At 40.4% G+C, this 13234-nt stretch overlaps 1 protein-coding gene across 1 annotated transcript in view; it reads left to right on the plus strand.

Annotated features, from left to right (window-relative positions):
• Positions 1-13234, plus strand: part of LOC101741494 (uncharacterized) — a 98572-nt gene that overhangs the window by 29696 nt on the left and 55642 nt on the right. The window contains exon 2 of the mRNA XM_012692570.4: positions 4042-4223. Within this exon, the coding sequence (XP_012548024.1) occupies positions 4042-4223 (182 nt within the window). The remainder of the gene's footprint in view (positions 1-4041; positions 4224-13234) is intronic.

Raw genomic sequence — 13234 nt, forward strand, 5'->3', positions numbered from 1 at the left:
GGACAATTTGAAGCGGTGAAGGAAGTCCTCCGCTACAACTTGTTTCGATGACCTATCTAATGTCGAGGTGATGTGTGACGTTAAGATGTCTATGGCTTCAGCGGTATCCTGAGGAGACGGGATAGAGTCCGGGTTAAGCGGGAGCGATGGTGGATCAGATTCAGCCAGGCTGATGCCCAGCGTGTGCCAATCCACCACAGTCCTCGTGACGGGAACGGAATCGGGAGCGCGACCGAGCTTCATAACGACGGGACGGTGGTCTGAATCTAACTCTGAAACTACTTCGATCGAGTGTAAGCGCAGAGTTACGTTTTTTAATAACGCTATGTCGAGTATATCCGGGCGATGCGCGATATTTAGCGGGTAGTGAGTCGGGGTTAGCGGAGCGACGATATCGAAGGCGAGATCATCGACTAACGCGTCAAGCCGCCTGCCATTCGGGGTTGTGGTGTGTGAGTTCCACCTGATGTGTTTACAATTTAGGTCGCCCGCCAGAATGACAGAGCTCCCCATACCGAGCAGCGCCTCGATATCACTGCTTAGAACGATCTTATCCGGTGGAAGATAAACGGACGCGATAACGATCGGCGCGTGTCCCGTCAGTGAGATTCGGCACACTGATGCTTCGATATTAGCGAGCGCGGGAGGATCGAGCGGGACGCAATGCAGGGCTCTTCTATAGTAAATGACGGTACCACCACCACGGGCAGAGAGCCTGTCGTTCCTGACCATGTTATAGTTCGCGATTTTAGGGTCACGGCGCGCGGGCTTAAGTAGGGTCTCCTGCACTAAAAAGATATCAATTTGGTGGTCACGCAAAAAGTCAGAAACCTGATCACGTTGATTTGCGAGACCGTAAGCGTTAAAAAATCCTATCGTTACGGATAGGGGCTTTATTCTACTTATATACGCCATTGATTACCGGCGGAGTGAGGGGAGGACGTACGTATTTAATGACGCGTATACGTCGGCGTATTCCTGCACAACGGCGATAAAGTGTTGTGCAGTGGAGGCAGCGCGAATGGCGTCGCCCAAAGCGTTAACGCGCTCAAAGTTGATCGACTGAAAGAAGTCGATCGCTAAAGCGAGATTGTCGGACGCGGTCGGAGGGCAGGTCGCGGGAGAGGGACGAGTCGCGGGGGCGGGACGAATCGCGGAGGAGGGAGTTGTAGCCGTGTTCGTGTACGGCAGCGGTTTTGCCCAGGCCGAGACACTGGGCACCGCCGCCGGAACGAACGCTGGCTTAGCCTGCGACGCAGAGGGTGCCGAGGCTTTGATGTCTGGGCCGGAAGCTCGGAGGCGGTTTTGGCGGGCGACGCGGCGATTTATTTTAGGGGCTCGGGGGCAACCACGGTAATTCGCGGGGTGACCCTGTGTTCGACACAGGACGCAACTAGGCGGTTCCGTCGCGGTTTTTTGGTCGCGAGCGCAGAGGGCCGTGGCGTGATCGCCCAAACACTTAACACATCGGGGGCGCGCGTGACAGTTACGGGAAGAGTGCCCGTACAATTGACAGTTATGGCACTGGCTAGGAGTGCCTTTTTTATGGGGGGCTTCGACAGCGATACCAGAGAGCCTACAGACGGTCTGTGTGTTAAAGATTTTCTTACCCTCGGGGGTAGGCTGGAGAGCGACTAGAACCATATTATATGGCTCCCTACCGCGACCGGTGTGCATACGGTGCACAGAATTCACTGGTAGGCCTTGTTCTAACAGGTCGGCTTTTACGAGCTCTACATCTAACTCTTTAGGGATTCCGCGTATTACAACGCGGAGTTCGCGGTCCTCCTGGAGCGTATACGTATGAAAACTTATACGCTCCTTACGGAGGTAAGAAGAGAGGGCCCTATGGTCGTCGGGTGTTTGAACCTTAATTTGAATGCCGTTCGCGAGGTTACGGGCATTCGTGAAATTTATATTTTTGGCCTTAAGGGCCAGGCAAACTCGATCCCAAGCTGCCTTCTCCTGAAGGATAACCGGGGGAGGGGTCTGGGTTTTATTTTGTGCCACCGGACGCGGCGACGGAGTGGCACGGGCTGGGGGCGCAACGGGAGTCTGAGGGCGGGGGCGCGACGCGTTCACGGCTTTGCTAATTTTAGCGGCCGCGGGAGCTCGAGACTCCGCGGCACGCTTCTTACCCTTCTGTACCAGGGTGAATCCATCCGTCGATGAGGCGGGGGCGAGGTCGACCTCCATGTCCGAGTCAGAGTCGGAGCACGAGGAGGCGGGTGCAGGCGACCTACGAGCAAGTGTAGGTGTTTTAGAGGGCGCGACGGAGGCCGCGGATGATCGCTCAGCTGAAACGATGGTCACGGCGGACGACGCAGCAGCTTTTCTCGCCAGTATAGGCGACACGGGAGCGGCAGGCACGACAGAGGCTGCGGTGCTCAATGCAGAAGCTCTGCACGCAGGTACAGGCGACGCAGGAGCAGCGAGCGCGGCGGAGTCCTCGAGAGGGCTCGCAGTGTGATTGGCCTTGAAGGCCAAAAACTCCGAGGCGAGCTGTGGGTGGCGAAGTCGGAGGAATTCCGCGAATACAGCGTCCATGATCGCTGAGTACCCAGGTGGGGCGGCCCCGGGTCTTGAAAACACTCGCCTTGCGGCGAGGCCCCAACTACTCGGACCTGAGCGGTTCTATTGAACACAGATGGCAATGCGGCGCGATTACTACAGGACAAAGAAAAAGCACAACAAAACAGAAATTACGAAAAGAAACAAAACAAATAAATACTTGCAGGAAACCACTTTGTCGGCAGATGTACCACGAACACAGAAACAACAAAAGGAAACAAAACAAATAAAAACTTCCAGAAAGAGCACTTAGTCGGCAGATGTACCACAAACACAGGCCGCGCGAACAATGGCCGGGCTAACAAAAGCCGGGCGAACAAAGACCGGGCGATCGAGTGGACGATGAGCACGTCCGCACGTGACGGGTGCCTCTATCGGAATGATGAATCAACGCTAGACAGCACGGCCGTATTTATAGGACTTCGTACACGTCAGCGTGTTTACAAGTATTAAACACGCGGGCGTGTTTACAAGATTTTAAAGTATTGAAATTACAATAAAAGGGACTGTTTAACATCAATTTCTTATCACAGAGTAATTAGTTGATGATCAGTAGGTAAATAGTCATATTTGCGCCGACATATACATACATATATTTAATATACATCCATAACCCTGGAAAAGACATTTTATATTTATCATACAAATATCCTCCCTTGGCGGGATTCGAACACGCGACCCCCTTGTGTAGTGACCATGTTACTTACCACTACACCAGACGGCCGTTCTTTAAAGTCATGCTGACGTTTAATATGTCTTACCATCAATAAACTTAGATTGTATTTAATTGAAATAGTAATATGGGATTGAAAAGATATTAAGGAGTGGTTATTGCTATTACGGACAAGATAATCCTTGCGAAGAGTGGTGACGTCATCACTATTTACGTCTCTGTATCCTGTGAACGTGGATATACTTGTCGAGATTAATGTGACGTGTATAAAATACATTTCTAACCATGCATTCACTCTTAGATCGTGAATTATGAATTCGAGAATCCATGCGTTGAGTTGATCGCATAAAACTTCAATAAGGGAGCATCAGTGAAATTGAAATGTGCATCTGCTAGTAGAACACATCAACAAACCTTGGACTGATAAGCAATTTTATATTCGAGGTGTTCTAAATTGATTACAGTACAAACCAAAGCCATACTTCGCCCCAACGTAAATACATATTCATTAAAATTCATAAATAATTAAAAAAAATCGATAACCGTTGTGTTATTTATTTACATTTTTGTGTTCTATAAAAATCTCCGGTAATCACTTAAAAGCTAAAGATTACGTTAAGATTTGCAATTTTTTTATTTTTTTTTATTGCCCTTGTAGGCAGACGAGCACACGGCCCACCTGATGGTGAGTGGTTACCATTGCCCATGGACTTCAGCAATGTCAGGGGCAGAGCCAAGCCGCTGCCTACCGTTTCTTTAATTCCAATTATTTAATATTATTTTTGTTATTGTTGCAGCAAATAGTTCTAGTCTACTATGTGGTCGTACGAACAAGAAGGACTTAGGACTGAACTCCGCTACCGGAACGGCCCTCGCTCTTGCCTTGGTGAGGCCTCCGACTGCTCCACTGGCGCCTTGTCAGCTGAATCTGTCAGCTCCGGAAGCCACCGCTTTTGCCGTTCGACTTATTGATGTTAAGGTGAGTCTTGAATCTTTTTTTTTTCCTACCTAAGCTGATAGCTTTAAGAGGATATTTCAGCGTAACCTCAACTAGGAGGTGAGCTCACGGGGCTCACACCGGAGTGATGCTAACACTGACCCTAGCAAGAGCAGTGCTTCGCAGAATCTACCACCGGATCGGAAACGCGACCCACTGAGAAGATCCGGCGAGAAACTCAGTGGGCAAAGTCTTGAATCAATGGACAATTAGATTTTATTGTGACGGCAAAAACTCAACTGTGTATTGAACTGTTACAGCCTTAACAAACGCAATAAACATAGTTAAAACAGCTTAGGTTGTTTGTACAGAAAACAAGAGAGATCTAAACTTAATTTTTAAAATTAATTCATACATTCATACATAACAGAGTCTCATTGTCAAGGATAATTTATCGAATCGATTTGCCTGTCCAAATGAGGAGGAAAGTCTTTGCGAAATTACGAGGAATATAGTGCAGACATAATATTGTGACTGTTTGACTTGCAAATAACTGTATGGTTTGTAAAGTTACACGACCGCTGTGATTTTCCTCAAAATGTTATTAACCGTGGATACGAGACTGTCGATGAACAGACAATAATACGTTCGGATTGACTAATAGACTGTTATATTCAAATGAAGAAAAAAACAATTATAATAAAATGCGATTTAAATTTTTTATCTTATTTATTTATATATTTATGTACACACAAAAAAGAAGACATAGTACAGAGTAATAGGAAAATTATATACAAAGGCACTGCTTATTTATTTAAGAAATCTCTTCCAGCAGACCTGCGAGAGGATTATGAGAATAATAATTAAAAGTGATGAGTGTGTGTAGAACAGCTAAAATAACAAATACAACATGAGAATTATAGTAATGCACATACACATAGCAAATATTGTTAAACTTATTGATATGTTTAAAAATTTTAATTCTAGTGTAAGCGTTTATAAAATAGATAGTAAAAATCAAATCATAGAATCGAAAACAAACGAAGTAAAAGAAACACCAAAAGACGAAACAGAACAAACCCTACATATAGCAAGTTGCAATGAATGTACTGCTTGAGATAATACAGTGCAACCTTAATCTAACGAACCTCAATATAACGACGTACTCGATTTAACAAATTCTTCGTTATGCCATTGAATTGTCCATAAGAGTCGGTGTAAAATATCTTCGATCAATTATTGATCGAAGTAAAATATACCTTTACACTTGGAAGATTTCTTGCGAACAACCTCTTTGTAACGAATTTTCAACTATTAAAAAGTTTAAATACCTCTAGTGAACGAATTTTGTCTACCCAAAACCTTTATGTAACGTTACTACCAATATGACCCTCAATTCCATAGAATCGACAGTCTCAAAAAATTGTTACATTAGATAAAAATGTGTTATCATAATTTATTAATAGAAGTTGTTTGCTATAAAAATATGGGTACGTAATGTTGAGGAGAATAAAACTAATTTTTTTTACCTCGTTACAACAAATGGTAGATCAACCTAACCTTAATATAACAAACCTCAGTTTACCGAATTACTTGATATAACGAATATTTACTTGTTCCCTTCCGAATTGTTATATCGAGGTTGAACACAAGGATAGTTGACGTCAGATAGGGGCCGTACGTAAAACTGATCCAAATCCCTATAGGCATAATAGAAGATATGTAAGCCGACCTCACATAATGTAGGATAAGGGCAACATGACGAAGAAATGAATGCTAATCATAAAAATAGTGGTCAGTTATTGTCATTCGAATTAAGAACTAAAGATGTTAATGACACGGGTAATTTAGATTAAGCCGCTTGCTGTTCTAACAACGTAATAAAAACACCTTTACCTGTTAAAAATGTATTGTTTTAAATAACTTTTAAACGCAAAATACTTACTTACACCCAGGCGCTACACAGCCTAGCACTCGCATCAAGCCTCGCAACAAGTAGTAACGATAAGGAAGTTATGTCATTTAATTTTATTATTGACTTGATTGGCTTTTTATAGTTGGCTATAAATTGGTTACAGTTATTTACATATTTTGTGCTACACACCCACAAACGCACCCGTTGTTCTATAGTGCCACCTTACTTATTTCTGTTCGGCAAAGTGATTATATGTTCCAATTTCAAGCTATTGGAATTTCGGCTGTCTTAAGGCTGATGATGATACATAGATGATAGAACTCTATGACGAAGACGTTTCCACTTGCAGAAAATATTTTTTTTAAAAGACATTTGGTACCAGGGTGTGTATGTACTTTTTAGTGTCTGGGGTTCATGATATTCATTATACAAGAGAAAATCCTAGCTTGGGCATTTCGATGCGAAATATTTATCCATTTATTTATAATGTTTAATTTAGATATTTTAATAGTGGTGCTTAGATGCGTTTCAAAGCGAACACTTATGATTTGCTAGTTAAACTAAAAAAGCGATACTAAAAATCCTGTGCGAGAATGAGGTTATGCCTCTGAATGCTTCAGTTCTAGCGCATGCTTTTTTCTTTCTTCATCGCGTTTTCGAAGCGTAATTTTTACATGTTTTTTTTTATCGCTGTATATTTTCCACTGAGAATTTCACAAATTGGTTTGGCAATTAAGTTTGTTATCATTATCGTTATTTTAATTTGCACGTGTGTGGCTACACACCATTCTCTAATCGATCATAGCGTTAAACAGTAAAGCTTATCGCTTTTGAAATAACGCTTATAACCTTTAAATTGTAATTTCTAAATTCGAAACACTCGAATGTTTTAATGACTCGAATGACCAAATCTAATTAGATGTACAACTTCTCCACTGAATCACTAAGTGATTTGTGAATATTTGTAAAAGTGTTTATACGGTTTCATAGCCAAATTGTTCTCTCGTAACTCACTGAGTTTCTCAGTAGTAGTATATTTTGCGAAGCATTGCTCTTGCTAGGGCCAATGTTAGTAAATTCTCTCAGGTTAAGCCCCGTGAGCTTATCTGGAATAGCTCCATAATTTACCAGCGAATAAGTAGGGAATAAAAGGTTCTGCCAAAGTAGCCGCTCTTGAGACGGTAGGCCTTCTTTTCTCTGGATTGTTGTTGTTGTTTCCATGACTTGTTGTTCCGTAATCTCTAAGTCAAGAACTTTTAAGTTCCAATAACCGTCACGTTCGTCCCCAAAACTTCTTTCTTATCTACTTCGAACGAATTACAGCACACAAGTTAATATCCGATTGTGGTGTGTAGTATAAAATTATTCGTTAAAGACTCGACACAAGGTCTCAATTTGTGTGTTTAATCTCATTCCATAGATTTTAATTTTAAGTGTCTTGTCATATTTTAAGACCAGACTGAAAACATCGAATACGGTCGTGAATAATTCATTTATCGTTGCAGTTCCAAAGAATATTAATTAACTCGTATACATATTAAAACATAATATTATAATATGCTATGTTATGTAACGTGACTAATGTTTAATTTCATACAAATACCCTACGTGTGATGAGTGAATGACAGATAAATTGATCTTGATTTTAAAATGACATTATTTGGTAAATAGTCTCTTAATGATAAGGTCTTTATCGCTTTTTTTTCTCGTTTATTTATGTTCAGTTACTCGTCTGTCTGTGACAAGATGTGTTTATCTCGAACCAAGGAGGTTGGGGCTACGATAATTATTTATTGTTTAATGCATGAGCCAGTTATAGCATGTGGAGAACGATAATGATATCGAGTATGTTTTTAGTGTATTTTTTTAGGCCTCGCGTGCTCACGGTCCTCTGTGGTAAATGTTATATGATACATATTTTAATACAACTACCTTGAAGTCAATACCTTTAAAGTCATGGCCTTCATTAGTATTCTAAACTGGGTGTCAGGGAAGCGTTCCCGCAAAGATATATATCTTAATCCTACTGACCATTCTCGCTCGTAATTTAGTCGCGCGGAGTAATATCAATCAAGTATGAATGAGTACCACCAATTGGACCAACAGCTAACTTTATTACAAAAACTGTAATACTCTTGAAAGTTATTCACGATTACTAGCATTTCTGTTAACCTAGATTAAGAGTTGAATGAGTGATAAATAAGGTCGCAGTCGTTGTAAAAATGATTGTAATATAATGTCGGATTATTTAGAGATAGATTTCAGAAATAGAAAGTGAATTAATCTTTAGAAATTTTGAATACTTCTATTACATTCGTAGGTCAAGAAATCAATCGTTCAAAAACCTCTCCTGTTTTATGATGAATCATTTTGTCCTTATTCTTCTAGTCATGCAACAGGCCCCGACACAAAGTCGTTCATGACAGATTATATGTCTTTATTATAGTGCAGTGTCATTAACCCCGAGTGCATAAGTCGAGCATAACGTCGTTGCGTTCTTTCCCATTCTGTTGCTATGAAAATTGTATTCATCATTGTGTTGGCAACATTTTTCAAGGCAAACTACGTACATGAGTTTTTTTACTTTTTTTTATTAGACAGACAAACGAGCTCATTGCCCATTATGCCATGCTAAGAGGCTAGCGCAGCTAATAGACATGACAAAATTTATAAAACTAAACCGTAGTTATCATAATATTTAAGCTGAAGCACATCATAAAAATTATTTGTGGATGAAATAGGAAGGCCGGTGGCTTTTTTTTTCTACCTATGCTGATAGCCTTGAGAGGCTATGTCAGCGTAACCGGGCGAGTAGGTGAGCTCACGGGGCTCAAACCGGGAGTGTTGCTAACACTGGCCCAGGCAAGAGCAGTGCTTCGCAGAATCTACCACCGGCTTGGAAACGCGATTCACTGAGAAGATCCGGCGAGAAACTTAGTGGGAAAGGCCGGTTGGAACGCCACGTGTGAGCCAAACATTAAAAACTTAGAATGCAGATCTAAAGCGATTTCTTCCGGTGTGTTCCTTCCAGTCGATTTTCGATGCGTTCTCGTGGAGCCCGTCGAATGCGAAGAAGAGTTCTTCGTGCAACTTAACCCAGACACAGCCCAATTAGAGAGAAAGTATCACATGTAGTCAACCAGGCAGAGAACGCAACATATAGATTTTGCTTGAAAGAAATTGAAGTTATGTATGGCATACTTTAGATAGTGAGAGTCTAGTAAGGGCAAGAAGAAACTTCCAGCACAATGGTTATCGGGACCAAGGTATCTATCTATATATAAACGCTATAGAAAGCCGTTGCGAATGATGATTTTTTGGACGATGGGGGAATAACACAAAATATATCCCAAGATTAGATGTAGATGTCAGTTTTTCCTGTTGAAATGGACTGTATTTATATTTCGGGCACTTTACGATGGATACACATTGATTAGATTGATTATAAGAACACTCAGCAGAAGGTTAGACACTCGCTCTGTTTGCAAAAGCAATACAAGCTGCGATAGAAGTGTGGCTTGTGCAGTGATTGTTTATTTGGTTTAAATAAACTTATGAAATGGCATCATCTATTTGGTAAACACGTTATTAGGGAAGATTTGCTTTTGTTTTGATTCATTCTTATTTTTTTCTGTATATACATCAGATTTAAATCTTGGTTTCCTGGTAAAATTCATTATTTAATGGTTAAACTAATTAGTTAATTTTAATTAATATCAATACTTCCAATTGACCTAGCTAGTAGGTTAGCGGACACCTTGAAACTTATAGTTGTAGATTTAAATGCTCTGGTATGATTGTTGAACTGTTCTTCAAAATGGAAATGATTGTGATATAAATATGCATAAATAGGTGAAGGTACATCTTACTCTCATCTATTTACGTTATTTTTGATTTCCGTCGAAGTAAGACGAACGTACCGTATGGTCACCGTTGGACATGGATATTGCCAAGGGCGCAGCCATGCCTCTGCCTACCGCATTAGGTCCGTCGCTAGTAGAATTATCCTCCTTGCGTCGATAATCCTTAATGCTGAGGGTCGTGGCCTCTAACAACTTTCTCCTGGCTTATCCTGCGCCATTCCTGCCTATCGGCTGTGTGGATAGCAACGTGGACTGAAGTATTGAGAGTGTATCTGGTCCGACCAGTACATTGGACTTCTGCCTCTGGACCTTCTTCCGCATACCTTGCCTATTACCAGCACCTTTTCCAAATTGTCACCTCTCTTTCTGGCCATGTGTCCAAAGAACTCGAAACTCCTCCTCGCGCATATAGTACTTAGGCGCATCGGAATCTTGAGCTCAGTAAGAATGGATTCGTTGGTTCTGTGTTCTGTCCAATGAGTAGTAGTGTAGTAAAATTATAGCATTACATTATTTATCAAATTACATATCCGAATATTGTTGCTAAGCGACAATGGAGAACTTTTGCGAAAGCCAAGCAATTTATAACGTCTTGAATTTTAAGTAGGTGTGTAATCTCATGAGACCGGTTCGACAGACAAAACTATCAAGGACGTTCACATACCGCCCTCTTTGACTGAGACTAGACATTTTGAATATCAAATCGTTGGCACGTTGTGATTGCTTTGTCGTCTACACAAAAATCTTTACTCTTTCATTTATTATTCCAAGTTGATTTACGAAAGAAAAGCGCGCGAAATTTTATTTAAATAATATTCGCCATGTCCTTTTTTAAAAATACCGCTTGTATTTATTCTTAAACCTGCCCGACTCAAATGGAAAAAAGTTTCTCAATTCAGGACTTAAATAAGTTTTGTCGCTTAGATTAGTTTTCAAAAATCAAAGTAATGTTCCATTAATTATGTTTTTGGTTTGTTTTTAACTAATTAGTGTATGCTGACCGACGTAAATACATTACTCAAGGCTATCAACACAAAATAAAGTTTACGTTACGTAAATAAAATTAAGGGTAATTGTTATAAAAAAAACGAAAAAATATGGGATAAGATAAAATTCCAATGTTCTTGTCCACGTGATGGTCAACTAGTAATCGGATGATGAGTAATTTGTTTAATTACTGACGCGAGGAGCCACGGATGACTTAGAGTGTGTAATGTCAATTTAATTGTCTTTCAAATCAAGGTCGATTGAAGATTGGCCAATATAACAAACGTCACAATAAAACAGATAATGGGTACCTATTAATTTCCCCTTATTCACACAATAAGATATTCGTTATCCTTTTGATTATCGAATATTTTACTGGTGGTAGGACGTCTTGTGAGTCCACACGGCTAGGTACCACTACCCTGCCTATTTCTGCCGTGAAGCAATAATGCGTTTCGGTTTGAAGAGTGGGGTAGTTTTACTGTAAAAACTGAGACCTTAGAACTCATATCTCGAGGTGAGTGGCGGTATTTATGTTGTAGATGTCTATGGGCTTCGGTAACCACTTAACACCAGGTTGGCCGTGAGCTCATAAAAAAATAATAAAAAATGAACATTAAGTAATCATCAGAAGGGATATACATAGTAACACAACACTATTAATATACCAAATTAGGTGTACTTATAATATTGGTGTGACCAAAATGATTAAGACCATACTAATAATAATATTTTTTAACATTGATATAGCAGTGGTCGTTTTTTTTTCGGAAAAAAAAGAACAAGCAGTACACACATAAAGCTATTTAAAATGCTAGACCTTTAGATATTATTTAGTTGAGGATGTGTTATTTCCACAGCTCCCGAAAACCGAACAGAATTCTAATTACCTATTAAGTGGTATCTACACGTCCAAGATACCTACCATCAGAAACGTAATTAAAGTAGGGGAAATAGATTTTATGGTTCGAAACTTATTGACTCCTTCTTCGTCTAGTACTCAGCAGAGGCGACTTTTCCTAAGGTGCAGTTTGTTGGGTCAGCGTTGGCCTTGGCGCTGTCAATGAACCTGTTACATTTGTACCTATTCCATTTTGACCAAAAATTTAACACAGGGCGCTGGGGTAATGATTGCACACGGGCGCTACATGGTCTAGATCCGGTTTGAGCCCCGTGAGATCACCTACACGTCAAGGAGAAGCTAATATAGCCTCTCAAGGCTGAATCTGCTGGCCACATATCGTTTTACTAAAAGATTCTCTAGCTGGCAATGTGTTGTTTGCATTTATTTTTATTCTATTATTCACGAACACCCCTAATTTTTGCGTGCCGTAGATATGACTAATATTGTTTTATCCGTGACCACGAAAACTGTGAAGGTAAAACATTAATACTAACACGTAAAATTTAAACAAGAGATTGTTCAAAATCACGATGGAAAATAAGTAAAAAAGTGTAACGTGTTGGAACTAATTATATCTCCGATTTGGTAACATAAGCTCCAAAAATAGCGTAAACAACGGATGATCTGTTATTTATGTAATTGTTTAGTTAAATCGAAGGTGACCAGTTTTTCAAGTGAAACAAAAGAATAAAGAGGAACAAACGAAATAGTTCCTTATAGCTAAAAAAAAAATTAGGCGGGCGTTGAATTTGGAATTCATGAATATTCAAGTTTTACCTAATACGGAAAACTCTGATTCCTACGACGACGGCTCTCAAATAATATGCGTAACCATAGACGCTGGGGACAAACAAAGGAAGCTAATACCGAACAGCTGCTGTTTCGTAATGCAAGGTCGTAAAGATCAATTTTGCTTGACCAATAGAACAAGGATACAAGGTTAGGAGTGATAAAAAAATAATTGAATTTGTGAACTGTGCTCTTTTGATTTAAGAACGATGTTTGTTTGACATTTTACAAAACAAATACACTGATGAGATTAATACGGTGCTTAGATTAATACAGTACGACCACGTTGAAGTTGTCGTGACCTAAAGGCTAAGACACCCGGTATATTCGTTCATCATTAAGCTGGTGTTGATATCCTCTGGAGGTGCCTTTTTTTTTTTCAAGGAAATTAATACTTACTTCCTTGTTCGCGAATAACTTCGACGCCGAAACAATTAGGTAGCTCATTAAAAATTAGATTAACTTAATTTTATTGCGTAATTACTGTCGATACGGCGTCTTGTAAACCCTCACGGGTAAATACCATTGTCCTGGTTATCTCTGCCGCGAAGCTTTCGCATTCCAGTTCGAAATCGTCTCTTATGTGTACTATCTA

This window comes from Bombyx mori, chromosome 15 (assembly GCF_030269925.1).
Source record: "Bombyx mori chromosome 15, ASM3026992v2".
NCBI classification, from domain to species: Eukaryota; Metazoa; Arthropoda; class Insecta; order Lepidoptera; family Bombycidae; genus Bombyx; species Bombyx mori.